At 40.4% G+C, this 24,592-nt stretch overlaps 1 protein-coding gene and 1 pseudogene across 8 annotated transcripts in view; both read left to right on the forward strand.

The window, feature by feature from the left end:
• LOC138761072 (uncharacterized G-patch domain protein DDB_G0278987-like) overlaps positions 1-24,592 on the forward strand; it is a 40,234-nt gene that overhangs the window by 12,954 nt on the left and 2,688 nt on the right. For 6 of the 8 annotated variants that reach the window (XM_069932655.1, XM_069932654.1, XM_069932658.1 and 3 more), the window contains 2 exons: positions 12,838-13,641; positions 21,568-22,744. In XM_069932655.1, coding sequence (XP_069788756.1) covers positions 12,838-13,641; positions 21,568-21,996 — 1,233 coding nt within the window. In that variant the 3' untranslated portion in view covers positions 21,997-22,744. Of the gene's footprint in view, positions 1-12,837; positions 13,642-16,756; positions 17,469-21,567; positions 22,745-24,592 lie in introns of those variants that run through there. The other 2 variants (XM_069932660.1, XM_069932661.1) reach the window with 2 other exon arrangements.
• Positions 18,357-19,406, forward strand: LOC138759944 (large ribosomal subunit protein uL10 pseudogene; annotated as a pseudogene).

A 24,592-nucleotide genomic window follows, 5' to 3' on the forward strand; every position in this document is an offset into this window, starting at 1 on the left:
ACACCCATTATATCCTCAAAGAATCCTAACAAGTTTGTCAAACAAGATCTTCCCTTTCTAAAACCATGCTGCGTCTGCCTGATTGAACCCTTACGTTCCAAAAGTTTCACTATTTCATCTTTAATGACGGCTTCAAGCATTTTTCCAACTACAGACGTCAAGCTAATTGGCTGATAATTTCCAGTCTTCTGCCTACATCCCTTCTTAAAAAGTGGTGTGACATTTGCTGTCTTCCAGTCTGCCGGGACCTGCCCAGAATCCAAGGAATTTTGGTATATGACCACCAATGCATCAACTATAACTTCTGCCATTTCCTTCAGAACCCTTGGATGCATATCATCAGGACCAGGTGATTTGTCTGGCTTTAGTCCCATTAGTTTCTCCATCACCACTTCCTTTGTAACAACTATTTTATCAAGGCCCTCCCCAACATTCGCATCCTTAACTCCGCACTTGGGCATGCTGGACGTATCTTCCACTGAGAAGACTGACACAAAATATTTGTTGAATGTCTCGGCCATTTCCTCATTTTTTGCTACCAGTTTTCCTTTCTCATCCTCCAAGGGTCCTATGTTAACTCTGGACACCCTCTTCCTTTTTATATATTTATAAAATTTTTTGCGTTTTGTTTTTATATTTTGTGCCAATTTACTTTCATAATCCTTTTTCCCATTTCTTATTAACCGCTTTGTAACCCCTTGTTGTCTCTTAAAGTTATCCCAATCTTCCAGTTTCCCACTGCTCTTTGCAGCTTTGTACACCTGCGCCTTCAATTTTATACTCTCCTTTATTTCCTTTGTTAACCACGGTTGATTTTTCCTTTTCTTGCTGCCCTTTTTCCTGACCGGAATATATTTTTGTTGAGCATTACAAAATATTTCTTTGAAAATCTTCTACTGTTCCTCAACTGTTTCATCAATTAGCCTGCGCTTCCAGTCCACTCTGCCCAATTCCTCCCTCATCCTATGGTAGTCACCCGTATTTACACCATTACATCATTTACTCTACCTATCTCATTGCACAAGACTAGATCCAGGAGAGCATTTTCTCTTGTGGGTTCCTTAACATGCTGCTCAAGAAAGCTATCGCGGATGCATTCTATGAAGTCCTCTTCCAGACTCCCATGACCAACTTGATTTTCCCAATCTATGTGGAAGTTAAAGTCCCCCATGACTACTGCCGTATCATTATTACATGCCTCACTTATCTTTCTATTTATTTCTTGTGCCACTAAACTATTGTTATTTGGTGGGCGATAGATAACACCCACCAATAATTTTTTCCCTTTGTTATTCTTTATCTCTACCCAAATGGACTCAACATTATGCTCTTTAGATCTTATATCATCCCTCACTACTGCCTGGAGCTCATCTTTGATTAAGAGTGCAACTCCACCTCCCTTACCATCCTGTCTATCTCTTTGCACCACCTGACACTCTTGAAAGTTTAATTCTCATTTAGGGTCACCTTGTAGCCATGTTTCCGTGATGGCTACCAAATCATAGGCATGGGTACCGATTTGCGCCTCAAGTTCACTAACCTTATTTCTAATACTGCGGGCATTCAGATAAAATGCCCTTATGCTCTTTGTCCTTTTAATATCTAGTGACTTCTATAACCTTTTCTTTTGATTTTTCTGCCCACTATTTTTCTTTGTAATTTTCTTAACACTATCATTGATCTGAAAACTCACTGCACCATCTGATTTTTTACTTTCTCCTCCCAACATTACTTTTCCTATTTTACTTTTCCTGGCCATTTCTTTATCTTCCCTACCCTTTTCCCTATCACTCAGGTTCCCATACCCCTGCCAAATTAGTTTAAACCTTGCCCCACTGCTGTACCAAACATACTTGCCAAAATGTCGACACCTTTTTGATTTAGGTGCAACCCGAAAAGATCATGCCTTCCCCAAAAGAGATCCCAATGATCCAAGAAGCCAAATCCTTGTCCTGTACACGAGCCCCTCAGCCACACGTTCATTTTCCTTAACCTTACATTCTTTTCATCACTTGCATTTGGAACAGGTAGTAATCCCGAGATCACCACCCTACCGTTACCAGAAAAGTTGATGAAGACTGTGGATGTTGTCTACAAGGACTTTAATAAGGGCTTTGACAAGGTCCCACATGGGAGGTTCAGCACCTAATAGCCTGAATAAACTTGAGATTGTCTGAACTCGGCAGCTAAGCGGGCACAGGATTAATCAGTACTTGAGGGGAGACCACCTAGGAACACCAGGTGCTGTAGGTTTCTGTGAGGGTGCTGGACAAAGTGGTGACCCTCTGTCTACCTTACGGTAGACAAAAGTTAAAGAACTTCATGTGTGTTATATTCTAAATGTAGTATCATGTGACCATAATTGAACCTTTACCTTTATTCTTGCTGAAGTAGTCAATTGGATTTGACAATGGCTGGATGGGAGAAGCCAGAGAATGCTTCTCCAATTGGAGGCCTGTGACTAGTGATGTGTCTCAGGGATCAGTGCTGGGACCATTGTTGCTTGTCATCTCTATCAATGATCTGGATGATGATGTGGTAAATTGGATCAGCAAGTTTGCAGATGACACTAAGATTGGAGCTGTTGTGGACATTGAAGAAGACTTTCAAAGCTTGACCAGGAGGAAAAATGAGCTGAAAAATGGCAGATGAAATTTAATGTAGACAAGTGTGAGGTTTTGGAAGGTCAAACCCATAAAGGACATGTATGGTAAATAGTAGAGCACCAAGGAGTGCGATAGAAAAGAGGGATCTGGGAATACAGATACATAGTTCCCTTAAAGTGGCATCACATATGGATAGGGTTATAAAGAAAGCTTGTGGCATATTGGCCTTCATAAATCAAAGTATTGGGTATTGGAGCTGGGATGTTATGATAAAGTTGTATAAGACATTAATTTTTTTTTAAAAATTTTTTATTTTTCACACCATAAATCACAATAGCCATGATATACACTTTTTCTTTTTCACACATTTACAGTGACTTTTTCTCCCCCCCACCTCCTCCCAAGCCACCCCCCCACCCACCCCCCTCATCCATTTTAGGTATACAATCTAGGTTGCATTAATTCAGTCAGACAATGTTGTCATTCAACAAAAATACACCAGAAATTCTACTGAGTCCATTCTTTTCTTTTCTTCTCCTTCCATCAACTTAGGTAATGTTTGTTCCCGGTAGGTTTTCGCTATTGTATTTAATGTAAGGCTCCCATACTTGTTCGAATATTTCAATATTATTTCTTAAACTATATGTTATTTTTTCTAATGGAATACATTTATTCATTTCTATATACCATTGTTGTATTTTCAAATTATCTTCCAATTTCCAGGTTGACATAATACATTTTTTTGCTACGGCTAGGGCTATCTTAACAAATCTTTTTTGTGCATCTTCCAAGTCAATTCCAACTTCTTTATTTTTTATGTTACTTAGGAGAAAGATCTCTGGATTCTTTGGTATATTGTTTTCTGTTATTTTATTTAATATCTGATTGAGATCATCCCAAAATTTTTCTACTCTCTCACATGTCCAGATTGCATGAATTGTTGTTCCCCTTTCTTTTTTACATCGAAAACTTCTATCAGATACTGTTGGGTCTCATTTATTTAACTTTTGCGGTGTAATGTATAGTCTGTGTAACCAATTATATTGTATCATACGCAGCCTCGTATTTATTGTATTTCTCATCGTTCCAGAACATAATTTCTCCCATGTTTCCTTTTTTATCTTTATATTTAAATCTTGTTCCCATTTTTGTTTAGTTTTACCATTTGTTTCCTCATTCTCCTTTTCTTGCAGTTTAATATACATATTTGTTATAAATCTTTTGATTAACATTGTATCTGTAATCACATATTCAAGGTTACTTCCCTCTGGTAAACTCAAATTGCTTCCTAATTTATCTTTCAAGTAGGATCTCAGTTGGTAATATGCCAGCGCTGTATCTCCAGTTATATTGTACTTATCTCTCATTTGTTCAAAGGATAAGAATCTACTTCCTGAAAAACAATTTTCTATTCTTTTAATCCCTTTTTTTTCCCATTTTCTAAAGGAAAGGTTGTCTATTGTAAAAGGGAGTAGCTTATTTTGCGTCAATATTAGTTTTGGTATTTGATAATTTGTTTTATTTCTTTCTACATGAATCTTCTTCCATATATTGAGGAGATGGTGTAATACTGGAGAAGTTCTATGTTGTACCAATTTTTCGTCCCATTTATATAATATGTGTTCAGGTATCTTTTCCCCTATTTTATCTAATTCTAGTCTCGTCCAGTGTATAAGACATTAATGAGGTCAAATTTGGAGTATTGTGTGCAGTTTTGGTCACCTAATTACAGGAAAGATATCAATGCAGAGAAGATTTACTGGGATGTTGATTGTGTTTCATCTTGTATTCGTATGTGTGAACTCTTAGGCAATACATGGATGAAGGAAAAGGTTGTTTTCTTTAAAGTTGATATGAACAGCACATGAGGCTGCAAGCCTCCATTACAGATAACATACTGTCTCTTGCTCAGTGTGTCAGCCCCCTGCTGGCAGCCAAATCTAATTAAACAGGAACTATAATCAAGCCCTTGCTTGTGGCCATGCAAACATGATCACTATCATTACATCTCCCTTTCTTAAAACAAAAATAGCTCACTTTTAACTAACATGTTTTCTTTATATAACTCTGTAATTTTAACTTTAACACCAGGAACTTACATTTTAATTATTATCAACATTGTTAACATTTTTTAAACTTGTTTTGTGTGTTCACATTTACACTAAAACTTGAAGCGCGAATAAGATTCCATAACAGGAGTCTTTAAATTTGTTCAATGAGTCTCTTAGGAGGATTCACATGTTTTGATGATCTCCTGATTGATTGTCCTTGAATCTGAGTTGTTGCCTCAGAAGATGTCTTCTCAGATGTGCATTCAGTTTGTTCAACAGTATCTGTCTTTGCATCTACTGTGGCTGGTCCCATTTGAAGATCTTGACAATTTCTTCACAGAACAGCATCTTCATCTGTCTGAATGGTGTATGATCTTGGCTGGACTTCACTAAGGACAATTCCCTTCTGAATCCACAAGTTCGTTTTGTCTTTTAGCCTTACTTGGTCACCAGTGTAGAGTTCCAGGAGGTTTTTTGTTCCTCTGTCAAATTAATACTTTTGCTTTTCTGTTGTTCTTTGAACTTTCTCCCCATTTTTTGTTTTTAGGAGGTTCTCCTGAATGGGTAGGTTTGATCTTAGCCTATGTCCCATAAGGAGTTGTGCTGGTGACATACCACACTTGAGTGGCATGTGCGGTATACTAGCATAAAATGCAGACTTGTCGTGGTGTGCACAAAGTCCCACTCTTTGGCAAACTGTCGGAATTTTAAATTGCAAAACTGGGATCCATTGACTGTGAAGACCTTGCTTGCCACTTCATGTCTGAAGAATATGGCTTTCATACCTGTTATTACAGCATCTGCAGGGGTGGTGTTCAGTTTATAGGGAATAATAGTCTGCGACTACAAGATAATCCTTCCCTTGACATTCGAATAGGTCAGCGCCTATCTTCTAGTAAGGTCTGTATGGTGCTGGGTGTGGCTTTAGTGGTTCTGCAGGATTGCTTGGTTGATATTTCCAGCATATTGTATAGTTTGACACTTCATTTTTTATATCATTGTTGATTCCTGGCCAGTACATCACCCCTCATGCTCTTTTCTTAAACTTTTCAATTCCAAGATGTCCTCCATTGATCCTTTTTAGCATCCCCTTTCTCAGACTCTTTGGGATAAGGATTTTATTTCCTTTGTAGATTATGTCTTTGACCACTGATAGTTCCGCCCTGCAGTTCCAGTAGTTTGAAACATCAGTTGAGCAGTCCTGCTTCATGTTGGGCCATCCATCCAAGATGGTTTTTTTTCTCAGTGTTTCATCCTGTTTGTCTCTGACTTCACGAACTCCATTTTTGCATCTGTTATGGGCAGTGCACTTGTGATCATGTCCACGAAGGGGTTCATGTCTTCATCCATTTTGGTGTTTGTGGGCTCTCTCATGTCAACGCTCTAAACAATTTGTCTGCTGTGTACATTAGCTTACCCAAAGTGTACGCCACATTCGGTGTATAGTATTGTGGTCTAATCATCATTCTTTGTATTCTAAGTGGACATTAATGGCTTTTGGAACAATGCAATCAAGAGCTTATGGTCAATCTCTACACTGATTGCTTGTCCAGACACAAACTGATGAAATCTTTCACAGGCGTATGTGATGCTGAGCAGCTTCTTTTCAATTTGAGTGTATTGCTTCTCCGTGTCTGTAATTGAGCGTGATGCATATGCAGTGGGTTACCAGTTCATATTTTTGCAGAAGAACTGCACCGAGTCCACTATGTGATGTGTCTGATGATATCTTGATGGGTCTCGTTGGGTCATAAAACCTCAGAACTGGTTCCTCTGTGAGCAGTTTCTTTAGTTCCCTCCACAACTTTTCATGGTCATGACTCCACTCCCATTCAATGTTCTTTTCTGTTAGTCTTCTCAATGGAGCCGTCTTTTCTGAAAGGATGGATATGAATTTACCCATCTAGTTGACCATTCCATTAAACCTCTGTACATCCTTTTTGTATTGTGGCCATGGCATGTTCCCAATGGCAGACACCTTTCTGGGATCTGGTCTGATGCCCTCACTGCCAATAATATCTCCTACAAATGTTAGTTCTGTTATCCCAAGCTGTCATTTCTCTCTATTCAGGTTCAGATTTGCTTTCCTTGTTGCTTCCAGCACTTTCCTTAGACTCTCATCATGCTCTATTCTCATGGTTCCCCAGACTATGATGTCATCCATTGAGGTATCAACTCCGTCCAGGGGCTCATAGACCATATGGATAGTTTTATGATACATTTCAGCAACTGAGGTAATTCTGAATAGTAACCTTAGGAATTTGTATCTGCTAAATGGAATATTGAATGTGCAGTCTTGAACTTGCTTCATCCAATTTTAACTGCCAAAATCCTGCTGATGCATCTAACTTGCTGAGAAACTTTGCATTTGCAAACTGTGACATGATTTTTTCACGCAATGGAAGCTTAAAGTGTTCTCTCTTTACTGCTCTGTTTTGATCTCTTGGATCCAGGCAAATTCTACGCTTTCCATTCATTTTGTCCACAACGACGAGTGAACTCGCCCACTCCGTTGGCTCATCTATCTTCTGTATCACATTTAGACTTTCCATCCTGTCCAACTCTGCTTTTAGTTGTTTTTGGAGTGCAAATGGAACTTTTCTGAATGGATGTATTATCGGTGGCACACATTTATCCACTCTGATCGTGTGTTCTCCTGGAAACCAGCCTAGACCTGAAATAGGTCATTGTACTCCTTCATGAGTTCATCATAGACTGTCGCTACTTTGCTTTCCACAACAAAGACTCTTTATACCATGTTCAGTTTTTCACAGGCTGTTAAACCTAGTAGGCTTGTACATCCTTTGGTACCACGATGAATGCTAGCATGTGCTCTTTGTCCTTGTGTTTCACTTTGACCAGGTATTCTCCTTGCACTGGTATATCGGTACCTGAATATCCTGTCACCTTCATTTTTGTTCCATACATCTTTGGTCTGGGTCTAATCTTCTTAAAATCAGTCTCTGATATTCCATTAATTTGTGTTCCAGTATCCAATTTAACTGAAATGTATATGGCATTCATTTTTAATCTCAACATCCAGTCTTTGTTTTCTGTCACAACATCTACATAGAATTCCTTTATCTCCCTTTCATCTACTGCATGAATCTTGCCTTGTTGCACTTGGTTCCTACAGCAACAGGCATAATGGTTGTTTTTGTTGCATGTATAACATGTTTTACCATATACTGGACACTTTTTTGGTAGGTGTTGTGATTGTCCCTTTCATTTTTGTTCACTGGCCACACCTCTCTTTCCACTTTGGCACACTTTTTATTAAACAGTTTATGTCTATTTTTTCTCATTGCATCCATGTTGCAGCTAGTTTCACTGAACAGCTCTTTGGCCTGCAATTTTACAGTTTCTGTAGCCCTTCAGCTTTTTCCAGGTCTAGATTTGCTCTCTCAGCAGTCTTTCCCTAGGCCTAGACTATTATATGGAATACCACACACAAGTCTGCCTTTTATCAGCGAGTCAGTCAGTCCACCAAATTCACACGTTTTGCTTCTGTTTCTCAATTTAGTCACTTACTGATCAATACTTCCTTCCGTTTTCTGTACACGTGAAAAATCTGTGCCTCTCAAATGTCACGTTACGTTTAGGTATGCAGTATGCCTCAAACTGTTCCATTATTTTTTCCAATTTCTTTTTGTCTCATTCAGCAATAAATGTGAAGTTATTATACACCTCCAGGGCTTCATCACCCACAACATGCAAGAAAACTGACACTTTCACTTTATCACTTTTCTTGTCACTAAATACAATCCAAAATGCTGTTTAAATCTGTTCCAATTTTCAGCCACATTACCTGTCAGTTGAAGTTTCACCAGTGGATGTAATCTTTCCATTTTTCTCTGTGTTAGCTTCTCTTCTCTGATCAGTTGCTGACTTTAGATTTTACCTTATCAAGTATTTCTTTCATCCCACTTCTGACATCATGTTTTATCTTGTATATGTGAGTTCTTAGGCAACACATGGATGAAGGAAAAGGTTCTTTAAAGTTGATATGAACAGCACATGAGGCATGCCATGAGGCTGCAAGCCTCCATTACAGATAACATAATGTCTCTTGCTCTGTGTGTCAGCCCCCTGCTGGCAGCCAAGTCTAATCAAATAGTAACTATAATCAAGGCCTTGCTAGTGGCCATGCAAACACGATCACTATCATCACAGCCTGGATTTCAGGAAATGAGTTACAGGAAAGGTGAAACAGGTTAGGACTTTATTCTCCGAAGTGTAGAAGAATGAGAGAAGATTTGATTGAGGTGTTTAAAATTATGAGGGGGATAGACATAAGCTTTTCCACTGAGGGTGGGTGAGATACAAACCAGAAGACATGGGTTAAGAGAGAAAGGGGAAAAGTTTAGGAGGAACATGAGGGGGAACTTCTTCACACAGAGAGTGGTGAGAGTGTGAAACAAGCATCCAGCTGAAGTGGTGAATGCGGGCTCAATTTTAACATTTAAGAGGTATTTTGACAGGTACATGGATGGGAGAGGTATAGAGGGCTGTGGATTGGGTGCAGTTCAGAGGGGCAGGGCAAAAAAAAAATGATTTGGTACAGACTAGAAGGGCCAAAAAAGCCTGTTTCTATGCTGTAATGTTCTTTGGGTTCATGGTTCTAACCACATAATGATGTTGAGCCAAATTCTGAAGTTGACTCCACATGTTGCACACAAATGGGAGGTCGCCACCCACTATGTCCATCAGCCGCTGGAAAGTTTGTGCTGCATTCTTTAGACCGAAGGGCATGCAGAGGAATTAGAACAAACCAAAGGCAGTTATGATTGCAGTCTTGGGGACGTCCCGCGGATAAATGGGATTTAGTGGTACCCCCGGATGAGGTCCACCTTGGAAAATACCTGTGCCCCATGCAAGTTGGCAGCAAAGTCTTGGATGTGGGGTATGGGGTATGTCGAGCATGGTGGCCTCGGTGAGGCTGTGGCAGTCTCTGCCTGGTCTCTAGCCCCCTGCTGATTTTGGCACCAGGTGGAAGGGAGAGGTCCAGAGATGGTCAGAGCACCGCACAATCACAACTCCTCCATCATTTTGAACTCCTCCTTCGCCAAGCTGAGATTCTCAGGCAGGAGTCGGCCTGCCCTGGCAAGGAGAGGAGGCCCACGCTCAGTATGTGGTGCCTTACCCACATCCTGTAAATGAACAAAACGAAACCTAATTGATTTTATTTTTCCATAAAAATAACTATAGTCTTTCATCTGGTGATCTAAGGATATGAAACCATAAAAATACCAGGAGTAGACCATTTACCCTGTCCTACTGTTCAATAGGATTATGTCTGATCTTTACCACAACATCATTTAACCCAATATCCTTTGAATTCCATAAGAATCTTTCCATGTCTTGAATATACTAAGCAACAGACACTTCTGAATTTTCTTGGATACAGAACTGTACAGGTTCTTTACTCTTTGGATGAAGGAATTCTTCCAACTTAACAAGAGCTGGAGCTAGATGAAGTCCTGATCATTTAGGAGGCCAAGGGGGTGAAAGACAGAAGCTACAAGGAGAAAATCACACCCTGTTAGGAGAGGGAAGGGGAATATGCAGTCAGTGTGGTTGTGCCCCTCAACAAGAAGTATAACATTTTGGATTCTATTGGTGGGGGTGGGGGTGGGGGAAGTGACAATCTACCATGGTCAAGTAGTAATGGTCAGGTTTCTGGCACAGTCTGCCCCTTTGGCTCAGAAGGGAAGGGGGAAGAAGAGGAGAGCTATGGTGATTGGGGATTCGATAGGGGAACAGTTAAGAGGTTGGAGGGTTTGAAATGTGTTTATTTCAATGCAAGAATTATTAGGAATGAGAGAGATGAACTTAAGAGCATGGATGAGTATGTGGAATTATGATGTGGTGGCCGTTACAGAGACTTGGCTGATGCAAGGACAGGTTTGGTTGATACAGATACCGGAATCTAGATGTTTTAAAAGGGAGAAGATGGGGTAAAAGTTGGGGGGGGGGGGGGAAACATTACTATTCAGGCATAGTACCACAGCTGCAGAAAGGGAGGATGTTGTGGACAGATTGCCTACTGAGTCAGTGTGGGCAGAAGTCAGAAACAGGAAGAGAGCAATCACTATATTGTTAGTCATCCATAGGCTCCCAAATAGCCCTCAGGACACCGAGGAGCACATAAGTAGGAAGATTGTGGAACGATGTAGAAATACCAGGATGATTTCAACTTCCCAAATATTGACTGGTACCTCTTAACTGCAAGATAGATACATGGGGCAAAATTTGCCAAGTGTGCCCAAGAAGGATTCCTGAAACAGTATGCTGACCATCTGACTAGAGGAGAGGCCATACTGGATCTAGTATTGGTAATGAACCTGGTCAAGTGACAGATCTCTTAGTGGGAGAACATTTTGGTGAAAATGAGCACAACTCCCTGACCTTTAGCAAAGCGATGAACAAGGATAAAAGCATACAAAATGGTAAATTGTTTCATTAAGGAAGGGATAATTATGATGGGATTAGGCAGGAACTAGGGTAAGTAAAATGGGAATAGATGTTCTCAAGGAAAAGCACAGAAGAAATATGGAGGGTGTTTAGGGAACACTTGTGTGGGATTCTGGAAAGGTTTGTCCCACTGAAAATATGGTAGGATAAGGAAACCATGGTTGACAAAACAAGTAGGCAGCTAGTTAGGAGGAAGTAGGACCATACATAAGATTTAGGAAGCTAAAGACAGGAAGGGCTCATGAGAATTATTTGGTAGCTGGGAAGGAACTTAAGAAAGGTCTTAGGAGAGCTCGGAGGGGGCATGAGAATGCCTTGACAAGTAGGATCAAGAAAAAACCCCAAGGCATTCTTTGCATACATGAAGAACAGAAGGATGATGAGAATGAAGGTCGGGCTGCTCAAGGATAAAGGAGGCAAAGTGCCTGGAGATGGATGAGGTAGGGAAGGTCCTAAATTGTTCACCAGAGACAGAGCCCTTGGTCAAGGCAAGGTCAGAATAGAACAAGCGTATGTTGAGGTTAAAGAGGAAGTGCTGGATTTTCGTAAAAACATTTGAATCAGTAAGTCCCTGGGGCCGGTTTAGATATACCCCAGACTACTACAAAAAGCGAGGGAAGAGATTGCTTAAGCATTGGCAATGATCTTTGTGCCCTCTCTGGCTACAGGGGAGGTACCAGAGGATTACAGAATGTAAAATGTGATCTCCTTTTTTAAAAAAGGTAATCGGGAGAATCCTGGGAATTATAGACCAGTAAGCCATACATCAAATATGGAAAAACCAATGGATAGAATTCTTATGGACAGGATTTACAAGCATTTAGAGAAGTACAGTCTTCTCATGGATAGTCAGCATGGCTTTGTGAGGGGTAAGCCATGCCTTATAAGCCTAATTAAGTTTTTTGAGCAGGTAAAATGCAGGACAAAATGTAATGTATTTTGCCTGGAGGTCAAGGTCAGTGAGTAGTGGAGTTTTGCAGGGATCTGTTCTGGACCTATGCTCTTTGCGATTTTTATAAATGACCTAGATGAAGAAGTAGGGGGATGGGGCAGTACGTTTGTAGGTGACACAAAGTTTGGAGGTGTTGTGGATAGTGTAGAAGGTTGTCGTAGGTTACAACAGGATGCAGAGTTCGGTGGAAAAGTGGCAAATGAAGTTCAATCCGGATAATTGTGAAGTGATGCATTTTGGAAGGTCAAACTTGAAGGCAGAGTACAGGATTAAAGGCAGGATTCTTAACAGTGTGGAAGAACAGAGGGACCTTTGGGTCCTAATCTGTAGATTTCTTAAGGTTGCCATGCAGGTTGATAGGGTAGTTAAGAAGGCTTATGATAAGCTGGCCTTCATTAGTCAGGGGTTGAGAGGTAATGTTGCAGCTCTATAAAATTCTGGTTAGACCACACTTGCAATATTGTGTTCAGTTCTGGTCAATCTCATTACAGGTAGGATGTGGAAGGTATGGGGAGAGTGCAGAGGAGATTTACCAAGATGTTTCCTCGATTGAGGAACATATCTTGATGAGGCAAGGTTAGCAGAGCTTGGGTTTTTCCTCTTTTGAGCAATCACAAGTATATCCTTTCTTGGCTAAGGATCTGGTGCATAATTATTTTCAAGTGTTGTCCCACTCATCCTATATGTGGTTTTGCTTATAGTTAATTCTGATCAATTGGATGCTGAAGTTGATCCTTTTGGGAATATGTTTCAGGTTTCGAGTTTAGAGGTTGTAAATATCACTGGAACTGACCAAATAAGGACATCAGAAGCAAAAGACAAATCCAATGACAACTCAGCACTTACAGATTCACAAAACCTCAATGAAGATTATGTATCTTTTGACAGTACCTCAGTGAATGACTCAAAAGTGCAGGGCTCCCAAAATAAAACATCCGAAAAACCACACACTGATTCCAAATTTTGCCCTAAATCATCTGAAGTCTCATGTGAAGACCTTGTGATTGTGCTGGAAGAACGCAAGTTCTTGAAAGTTCTGGAAGATGTGGTGAAGGAATTGGTTGAAAAACTAGTGACTGAAAAATTGTCAAATAAGGGATCAGCTAACTCCAAAAATCAAATTTCACATATCAAGCTGGGAAATAAAAAAGTGAACGTCAGAAAAAGCTTTGATACAAAAATTAAAGAGGTGGCTGATGCACAAAGGAGTGGCTTGGAAACCCAAGAATCAGGCTCAGAAATATCAGAAAGTGAACAAAGTGAACAGATTAATTTGGAGAGTGAAAGCTCAATCACACAGCCAAGCCAACAGAGAAATTCAAAGGCGGCTTCTGAGTCAACTCAAGGGAAATCAACCCAGTCAAAGACTAAATCAAGCAGGAGCAGTGCTTCCAGTGCTAAAAGTATTTCAACAAGACACAGGGGTAGTGCTCCCACTGCCAAAGGAACTTCAGAAATTACTGACAAAGGGGTCGCCAAATCCATTCCTACACAGGACCACAAAGAGATGGTTGACGAAGTATGCTTCTTCAAAAGCAAGTCTTCCAAAGCAAAAAAAGTGAGTTCATGGACAGACATTAGTTCTTTAAGCCAAAATGACATTGCACAATTATTCTAAAATTCTGGCTAAGCTTTGTTTGATTGTTCAGACTTCTAAGTTTATATGTATTCTTACACCTTGACAATACCTTTTAATACATTTTTAAAAATTTAGACACAGCAGGGTAACAGGTCATTTTGGCCCACGAGCCTGTGCGCCCAATTACATCCGATTGACCTACAACCCCTGTTATGTTTTGAATGGTGGTATGAAACGGGAGCCCTTGGGGAAAACCCAAACAGACACAGAATGTACAAAGTCCTTACAGACAGCACGGGATTTGAACCCCGGTCCCAATCGCTGGCACTGTAATAGCAATACGCTAACTGCCACATTAATTGTGCTGCCTTTTTGTTACCTTTAGTCGTGACTAAAGCACTGCGCTCCTGGCTGGCCTCTGTCATCGGTTCTCAGTAAACATGAGGTCATCCAAAACTCTGCTTCCAATTTCTCTCTTGATTCCGGTCCCTGTCTTCCATCATCCTAGTGGTTCCTTGTTAGGCCAGACCTTGGTCAAAATATTAAGTCACAAGGTTATAAGTGCAGCGTGATCTGCCACTTCAAAGGGTTTCCACTCAAAGCGGTCATTCTACAAGAAGTTGGCAGCACTACCATTGGTGCAGACCTAGAAGACCAGGTAATGGAGACACAGGGTCCAACCACCCAGTTCTAATGCCAGTTGTTTTGTATGACTGTTAAGGGAGCTAATGGTGTTTTTAATTAGAATCCTGCATGGCAGCACACCTGTGCTGGGCAGCGGCCATGGGGGGTTGCAGACTCCAGGGGAGGTGTGGACCAGCGCAGGGCCCCAGAAATAGGGAGAACACTCCCCCAATGAGGAGACGTCTGAGAGATTACCCTACAGGGAAGGTGACCATGGCAGCAGACCAGCGAGGGGCTCAGTGGCTGAACGATTCACACAGGTTGTAGGCAGCCAGAGACTTGCGGTTGACAGACTTATGGAACTGGGATTCGAGAGGGTGCTGAGGGCAAGAAGGGCTCCCTAAGGGTTTCCTAATCATGAACTGGAGCTCACATTGCCAATGAATCGAACAAGAAACCATATAGCTGCAGAGGCTTGGGGAGGCAAATCCATGAACATTCAATGTCTCTGAAGGGATTCTCTTTTGCTATTCTTTCTAACTGTAAGGGGTGCTGGGTAATGCTAATAATACTAATGATGACTCTTTATCCACCTTGCGGCAGGCAGAAGGAAATTTCAAGTAATGTTACATTTTCTACAATATGACAATGAAGGAATCTTGAATCATTCTTTGGGGAGACGACTGCACTTTAAAGTTCATACATTTACAATTAATGAACACTCCGGGCACATAATTGAACACGTGAAAATTTCTGGAATTTGATTTTAAAGTTTATGCCATTATTTTCAAATCACTCTATACTCCCTACTCTCTGTTCTAGGACTTCTATCACGTAGCAGAACAGTTTACGTATGCTTTGAGACAAAAGTTTTCAAAAATCCTTGTGTGTTGGTAATGTTAAGTCTACCCGTGCTGAAAATTTATCTGTGAGTAAAGAACACAGCAGAGAACCACAGAACCAGTTTTAAAATACAAACTGTTTTAATACTTCAATTGTAACAACAGTGGGAGATAGCCTTGATTCCCTTCTCAAAGTTAATACAGAAATGGTTAAATTTATATAGTAAATTCGATCAATTTACTTCACATGTTCTAATTGGAAACAGCTATCATGTTTGCTCATGGACTTAGAATTTCTTTGTTTAGTCAAGGATGTCTCCAAAAACCTTTAATTACCTCAGCCTCAATTACTCATTCAACACTGTCATAGCTAATGTTTCCTACAGATGTAGAATGTTGCTCTTTCTTGATACGAAAACCATTACAACTGATTTATTTTGATAGTCCTTCTGGGAAATGTAAAGCTTGAGTGTCAGAAAGTTCACTCTTAATTAGAAAGTTACAATCTCATAATAGTTAGCAATAAGAGTTGGCCACATACAATGTAAAAGTTTCCAGAATTCTTTACAATGTCACAAAATAACGCTTAATTAACCACAAATATTTTACAGTAATGCCTATTAGATTAATGCCCAGAGCCCGTTGAGTATGTTTAGTAACATTAAAGGTTGTGTAATCCTCTTTGCTCATGTCACTATCAGAACTGAAGCAAGTAGTATCCAGAGTGTTGAGGTCTGCTTGAGTATTTTTATAAAAGATGATTTTTCCTTGCCTTGCTGCTGGGAAGTCCAGGGGATCCACTTTCTTCCAGATGATGTCTTCTTTCTTTTCCTTGATTGTGAATAATCTGACTCCACCATCATTTCTAATGGTCCCCAACAGCTCACATGCTGCCAACATCAACTACTGATACGTCATGTTACAAGCCCAGAGGACCCCAAAACCTAGCATTCACTAAGACAAATGGTTACTTAATCAAAAGTTGCTTTTAATGATCTTTGAACATGAAAATAGAATCACACTTTAACTTATCACTATTGACTTACTTAAACTAACTTAACCCCCTTCTAATTCTAAACACACGTGTATGTAATGTGTGTGTAAGTTCAAAAAAGTTATTTGGTTCACAGTCCAATCTCACTTCTCATTCCTCCAAGTTCACTGGTTGCAGGCAATTCTTATACTGTGCACAGAATTTAACATTTATAAAGTTCACCAGGCTTTGGTGCTTGAAAGGTAAATAGTTACCACTCAGGAAGGTTCTTGTCAGTTTAGAGAGAGATTTGTTGTTCCAGGACATCCACAACTGGTTCCTTTTTAATCAGCCATTCCAGTGTCTTGCTGACGAAACTTGCCCCCTTCAGGGTTCTCCAGATGATAACCTCTTTCTTTCAGGTCACTACAGAGTGCCTTTTTGTTTCTCTTATTCCAAGTGAAACATTAGACAGCCAATCCCCTCCTCTTGCATGAACCACAAGGGCTTTGACCAAGCTAAACAAAGCACTTAGAAACCAGTCTTCTAAATGGGACTTTCCACAAGCTTGCCAGCTTGTCCTGTTCCAGTCCCAGCAGCTGTTACTGACTGTAATACTGTAGAAGTGATTTCTGTCTCTTTCTCTTTCTCTTAGACAGAAATCCTGTTTGACACTCTCTGCTTGCAAAACCGCATGACCCTCCTAGAACAGCCCCAGACAGAAGCGGCTCCAACAAGCTCTTTCATCTGTTGCCTTTTTGTAAACAACAATCCATTAGTAAAGTCTCTTGGGCACTCTTGCAAAAGCCATGGAGCCGATATGTCTAGCATTTGCAGAGTTCCAGTATTTTAAATAAGATCTGTTTTAAAGTGTTTGTGTGTGATCTAATCTAACAAACCTTTCCCAATTTATCTCCAAAAAACATATCTTTCTACTCTGACAGTCACAACAACCATCCTCAGTTATTTCCCTGATCTGCTCCTTGCCCTATTATTCTCTCTTCCCTGTTTTTTTTCCCACCCCAGTGATCCTTTCTCTTCCCTAGACCACACCTTGCCCTATTGGTTACCTCTCTACATTCAAATCTGCAGCCCAAGTGGCCTCATCCAAATGTTCGTCTTCTGCAAGTTTTCTCATATAAAGCTTCTGATCAACATCATAGTCTTCAACATTTTACTATACTTCTCCAGGCAAGTTAACATTCCTGGCTACAATCTGGATATCTGCAATCACTCTGTCTTGGAGGCCATGCCTTAAGCTACGAAGCTCTTGAATTCCCTCTCTCCTGAAATCTCCACCATTGTCCTAACTTCTTCCACTGTGACTTGTTTGGTCGTGCTCCTGTGAAGCAACTAGATGTGTTTTTATATGCTACAGCCATAACAGGAACTGCTATGTTTACAACTGTCTCTGGTTTTTATATTTGTTGTTTTTATTTATTTGTTAACTGGAAATGGTGGGAATTACAAATATAATAAAAAAATTGTCTCAGCTACAAACTCACTCTCACAGCTTGTGAGAAGAAGCTATTTCCCCAGACTGGCAGATTTGACTTTGATCCTCCTTTTTCTTCTTTTTGATCGAAAAATGGGTTGAAGATGCTGTTCATTGGATGGAAAGGTCTTCTATAATTCCTTGAGCTCCCTTTGGACAGTGGTCCCAGTAAATATCATCTGTAGATGAATGGGAGACCCAAGTGATCCTATCAGCTGTTTTAATGATCCTCTGTATAAACATCTGGTCTGATGCTTTGCAGCTACCATATCACACAATGATGCAACCAGACAGGACTCTCTCAAATGTGCTCCTGTAAAAAGTTTTCAAGATAGGGGTCAGTAGCTTTTCCCTCCTCAGTCTCCTTAGGAAGTGTATGCACTACAGTGCTTTCCTGACTAATGAGGCGTTATTAAGTCCAGGATAGGTCATCCATCATATGCATGCCAAGGAACTTTGTGCTCTCCACTCTTTCCACAATAGAGCCATTGATAAGTAGTGGAGAATGGATGACCTTTGTTCTCCTGAAGTCCACAATCATCTCCTTTGTAATGTCCATGTTGAGACTCAGGTTGTTAGTCTTGCACTATTTTATGAGACTTTCAACCTCCTCTCTGTAATGCGACTCATCATTGTTGCTCATGAGGCCAACTACTGTTGTAACATTCACAAATTTGATTATTCTGTTGAAGCTGAATCTGGCAGTGCAGTTGTGAGTCAGTAGCGTGAACAGTAGCGGCCTGAGCACACAGACCTGAGGTGTGCCAGTGCTTGGTATGATGGCGCTTGATGTTTTGCTGCCAACCTGGACACACTGAGGTTCCATCAAGAAGTCCAGAATCTTTTCTTTCCGGAGCTCAGGGCATAAGATCTCGTCTTTATTATAAGTCCAATTATTTTATCAAAATTATTCAACTATTGGATGACTATGCGAAATGTTTCATTGTTGGGGCAGACAACGTTGGATCCAAGCAGATGCAGCAGATCCGATATATCACTGCATGGCAAGGCTGTCGTGCTGATGGGCAAGAATACCATGATGAGCAAGGCTATCCGTGGCCACCTGGAGAACAACCCTGCCTTGGAAAATGTGGCAGAAGCTTTTGCAAGGAACAGTAATGTTGGGTTTGTGTTCACCAAGGAGGATTTGTGTGAAGTCCGTGATCTCCTGCTGTCCAACAAGGTCCCGGGTGCTACTCTTGCTGGTGCAATCGCTCCTTGTGCGGTCACAGTGCCATGTCAAAACACTGGCTTGGGGTCTAAGAAGCCCTCTTTCTTCCAGGCATTTGGAATCACCACAGAGATCTCCAGAGGTACCATTGAAATTCTAAGCGACGTGCATCTCATCAAGACGGGTGACAAGGTGGGAGCTAGTGAAGCCACTCTGCTGAACATGTTGAGCATCTCTCCCTTTTCCTATGGCTTGGTGATCAAACAGGTTTATGATAATGGCAGTGTATATGAACCTGAGGTCCTGGACATCACTGAAGAAACTTTGCAGAAGTGTTTCCTAGAGGGAGTTCGTAATGTTGCCAGTGTGTGTCTGTAAATTGGTTATCCAACCATTGCCTCCATACCACATTCCATCATTAATGGTTACAAGAGGGTGCTGGCCATCGCTGTGGAGACTGACTACTCCTTCCCATTGGCTGATAAGGTCAAAGCTTTCCTGGCTGACCCATCAGCCTTTGCCACTCCTGTTGTTGAAGCCGCTCCAGTTGCTGCCAAGGAGGAAGTAAAAGAGGTGAAGAAGGAAGAGCCTGAGGAATCTGATGATGGGTTTTGGTCTGTTTGACTAAAGAATCAGCTGCCCATCTCAGCCGAACCAAAATAAAGCATTCTATCTTAAAAAAAAAGTCCAGAATCCAGTTGTAGAGATCAGAGATTTCCAGTATATTTAGATTTTAATTTAACAATGAGTCAATTTTGGTCCATAGATAAGTAACAAACATCCAGCAACCTTATTCCTTATCCTACTTAATGGATTATGCCAAAAAGTTTGTATAAGTGTGGACAGAAGATAAGAATATGGGAATTGGAGCAGGCCATTCATCTTATCAAGTCTTTTCTATAATTCAGTTGGATAATTGTTGACTTCCATCTACCTCCATTTATCTGCCTTGGCTTCATCTACTTGCTCATTAAAATCTATCAATCTCAGATTCAAAATGATTAATTGAACTCACTTACATTGCTAGGCTTAGTTGTGACATTGTTATTAATTTGCAGTGCTGGTTGGCTGGAGACCACATATGTGGATGAATGAAAGCATATCAAACTTCTATTCCTCCTACTCATTGAATAGTCTCATCTGTAATAGAGTCTATGCAACCAAGTGTATATTTGGTAGAATCTGTTCTGCTCCGTTTAAGAATTTAAAGAGCAATGTTCAGTCAGTACTAAAACTTGTTAATATTTTGAAATATGTGTAAACCCAGTGCTCACAGATTCAATCGACCAGGATTGTTCCTTCTTAGAGAAATGTGCAGTGAATACAGTTTAATGGAATCATGAAGATTTTGGCACTATAGCATGAATAGGATCAGTGCCTCATTCTATTTATCAGATATACTTGGATTTTATTTTGGATCTGTTTGCCTTGACAGCTGTGACTCATCTGATGTTGGAACTAGGTTGAATCACAAGTCCCCATACAGTCCCAGCCACACTGAGTAGCTAGCTGACAGTTGTAAAGGAAATGCATTTCACATTAATAATTTCTTGCTAATTTAATGCAATAAAGTCATTTAAAATTCCTAGCATGTTGAGGTTGACTTCTTCATATCTTTTCCTGACATTGACTCCTCTCTGGTAGAGGTCATCTTGAAAGGCGAGCCAATCAGAGCAGAATTGTATATCCAGATTTACAATTTTAGCATCTCTCAGTTGAGTAATTTTCCTCTATGATCATATCAAATAGGGAGCAAGAACACCCTATTACAAAGGTGGCTTAATTATGATCAAGGATGATCATAACTTCTGTTAAATGAGTAACCTATTCTGTATTAATGTGTGGTAGATCATACATCTCATTCACAATGATACTATATCTATTCTGGTGTTGGGCATCTACCCAGTGATGTCATAATTTATATATTATTAAACCGATTTTTCTTTGTGTATATCATCATAAATTGAGGCTCTAAGCTATGGCTGTCATTGAATAGTCTCTAAAACAAAGAGCACAAAACCTTTGTTGCTTTTTTTTTAACTATTCAAAAAGATTTTCTGCTCAGATCACACTTGTCTGGACAGCTTTTGAAGTTACTTCAGATTGCTCAACGAGCACTGCAACCGGCAGAGGGCTTCCTTCATTCATGAGATAATCATTCTATGTATGTCTAAGTAGTGATATCAATATGGCTATAGCTGCCCACTCAAGGTGGGCTGAAGATGTTAGGGTAGGAGAATATTCAGAAGCATCATATTCCTACCTGGATCTTCATGCAGAACAAAATATTTGCAGCAAGAGATGTGATATTCTGCAGGAAAACCTTCCACATGAGACTGGTTTCTCCATGGTCCATGTTTTGATAATTCTGAATTTCTTTACCACTGAGAGCAATGTCGACTTTCCATGAATGAGGAAGCCATTGATTATATGCATGTGCCCACCAGACCTCCCATGACCATCTTGTCAACTGAAAACTTTCCCTCAATATGCACTTATTGTGGAGCCTAAGAACCTCCTCATCCTTAATGCTCTGTTTCCAAGAAGCACATGTCTCTTTCAGTTTGTCCAACCTCCTCCCATAACTCATACCTTCCAAACTAGGCTATATCCAACAATATTGCTACTACTGTTGGCAAAACCCAGTCAGTAATCATAGAGCTCCAGCAATTTTGAGCCATGTAATGCAGTAATTTCAGGGCAGGGGGAATGGGATGAGTTATAGGAATTTATTAATTTTTCAAATTAAAATTTAATTCCAATTATTACCGCTGCTGACCAAGCTTCTTTCTGTACACAGACTCCAAGACGAGAAAGAGAACCATTCTTTAGAGACAACACCTGTAAGACCACCTGCAAAAGATACATGCGTCTCAGTCCAGAGGACCTGAGGGAGAAGAATTTGAGAATTGCTAATTCACTATTCTCTGCAACCTTGTGCCTCCTTATGAAGAAAATCAAAAGCCAAGACTTGCTTGCTGACAAAATAGGGATTGCACTTTGCAGTCCACGGCAGTGTTTTGATGAGTGCAGTACCCAAAAGCAGTTTGAAGCGCTGGAGGCCCAGACAAGGAGTACCACTAAACCTGTTCTGCCCAAACTCAAGACTAGCCAGAGCCCAAACAAGAGCAGTGGGCTCATCAGCCAAGAATCTTCCACCTGTACCAAGCACTGTAGAGAAGCCACACTAACTGCTCCAGTTACACCCACTGTTCTGCCAAAATTATGATTTTGGTTAAAGAGATAACTATCTATTATTGAACTCCTTTCACAGGGAATGGACAGTTTAAGTGCAATGTGATTTTTTTTCTTTTTCTTTTGTTTAGTTCACAGGAGCAGGAGAGGGTGACACAAGGAGAGGGGAAGAAAGATTTTGGTTAATATCACAATCTTCTTTTTTATTTTGATAGTTGTTGTTTAACTTTATGACCAAAATAGTGCTGACACAGGACAGGCACTGTAAAGTACACTTTAAGGAGAACAACTTTGTGGGAGAAAAATGATCAGCATATTACTTTTCCTGCATTTTATTGGGCTGGTTGCACACATCACAAGATGCGACATCAAAAGACGAACCTTGCAAATAAGTCTTCAAAAATTGCACTCTTGGGATGCTGCATTAATACTTCATTTGCTGCACAAAAACTGTTGAAAGACAGATTCTTTTAGTTAGTAACCTCTTTCAGAATGTTGACTTCCTTCTGTTGATTCACTATTATATACCTCTGCCAATAGCTTATGTAAATCTGTTTTTAGAATTTTTAATTGCAAACTTTACTTACAAGTCATAAGCTATTTCATTCTTATCTCTCTTTATCCTGTCAAAAAACGGTCTCACAAAAATAATGTACTGGTAATTCTTCTTTATATTATTCCTCTAGTGATGATGTAATTCCCAGCTCTTTCACCTCTTCGACTTCCTCCTCCTTTTCAGAGCTAACATTAATAAAGAAACTTATTGTTTCACCACTGAGATAGACATTGACTTGTCTGAAATAAGTGATATGTTGTTCATTTGAAATTCTACCATGCAAGTCCACTATGTGGATAAGAAAACAAATTTGGGTAGTTAGTGCAATGTTTCCACATGAATCATGACAGAACTATATCTAAATCTAGAGCAATTGATTTCCCCAGGATGGATGCTTCAGGAAATTATGGGATAGACTTTCATATGTATAAGGAACAGTTTGTGACAATGCTGAGAGTTTTTTTTTTTAACTCTGCATGTATTTATTTTAAATGGTGCAGACATTGATGGAACAAGTCTGATGTGAGGTGGAAGGACTCCATTTTATTAATTAAGGCTACTGTTCCTACTTGGCCTTCAACCAAAGGGGATCAGGAACAAAGGTGCAGCATCGTTCTTCTCAAGAATTCAAGTTCAAAATTGTTATCATTCAATTGTGTAAGTACCAAACCAAGGTGCTGATTGTTGACTTCAGGAAGAGAAAACCAGATGTGTATGATCCAGTGATTATTGGAGGATCAGAGGTGGAGAGGGTGAGTTCTTGGGAGTCACTATCTTGGAGGATCTTTCCTGGAGGCAACATATTAATGGCATCGTGAAGGAAGTACGTCAATGCTTATACTTCCTAAGGAGCTTGCAGAGGTTTGGTATGCCATCAGAAACCCTGACAAATTTCTACAAATATGTGCTGACTGGCTGCGTAATAGTCTGGCATGGGGGCACCATTCCCTCAAGCATAAAGCCCCGCAAAAGGTAGTGAACACTTCCCAGGACATCACAGGCAAACCCCTTCCCACCGTCAAGAACATCTATGGGGAACGCTGCCATCAGAGAGCAGCAGCAATCATCAAGGATCCACACCACCCAGCACATACTCTGTTCTCACTGCTATCATCAGGAAAGAGGTACAGGTGCCACAAGACTCACATCACCAGGTTCAGGAACAGCTGCTACTCCTCCACCATCAGACTCCTCAACAACAAACTCAATCATGGACTCATTTAAATACTTATTTTGCACATTTTCTTCTATCTGTATTGCACAATTGTTTACATTTATTTATTTGTTTACATGTGTACATTGTGTAGTTATTTTTTGCACTACCAATAAGTGGTAATTCTGCCTGGCCCTCAGGAAAAAGTATCTCAGGGTTGTATGTGATATCATGTTTGTACTCTAACAATAAATCTGAAAGTAGAACTGGTTGAAACAATGTTCTTTAGTCCTTAGTGTTGGCATATCGAGACATAACAACACATATTTTACAAGCAATTTATGTGCATAATCTTGGAGGGATTGAATGAGCTGTTCATCAGTCTTTTAGCAGTTTCACTGCCTATGGAAAGAAGCAGTTTCTTAGCCTGGTGGAACCGGCTCTGATATTTCTGCATGTTTTTCCCAACAGTAGCTGGAAGATGCTGCCTGCAGTTTGTTAGGTATCCTTAACGATTTTGTGAGCCCTCTTCAGTCAATGATCCTGGTAGATCACATTAATTGAGGGGAGGGGGGTGGGGAGACCCTAGTTATCCTCTCTACCACCCTTATGGTCTTGTGGATTGATCTCTGATTTGTACCACACTGTGATGCAGCTAGCCAGGACACTCTCGATGGAGCTCCTGCAGAAAGTTGTTCGGATGCATTGCCTGCTACAATCTTCTCAGGAAGTACAGTTACTGTTGAGCCTTCCTGACAAGTGAGGAGATGTTGCGTGTCCATGATAGGTCACTACTTAACTGGACTCTTGAGGAACTTGGTGCTCTTTATTCTTTCCATTATTAATGTGTAGTGGAGGGTGTCATCCCTAATTCTCCTGAAGTCCACAATCATCTTCTTTGTCTTGTCCACATTGAGACTC

This window comes from Narcine bancroftii, chromosome 4, assembly GCF_036971445.1.
Source record: "Narcine bancroftii isolate sNarBan1 chromosome 4, sNarBan1.hap1, whole genome shotgun sequence".
NCBI classification, from domain to species: Eukaryota; Metazoa; Chordata; class Chondrichthyes; order Torpediniformes; family Narcinidae; genus Narcine; species Narcine bancroftii.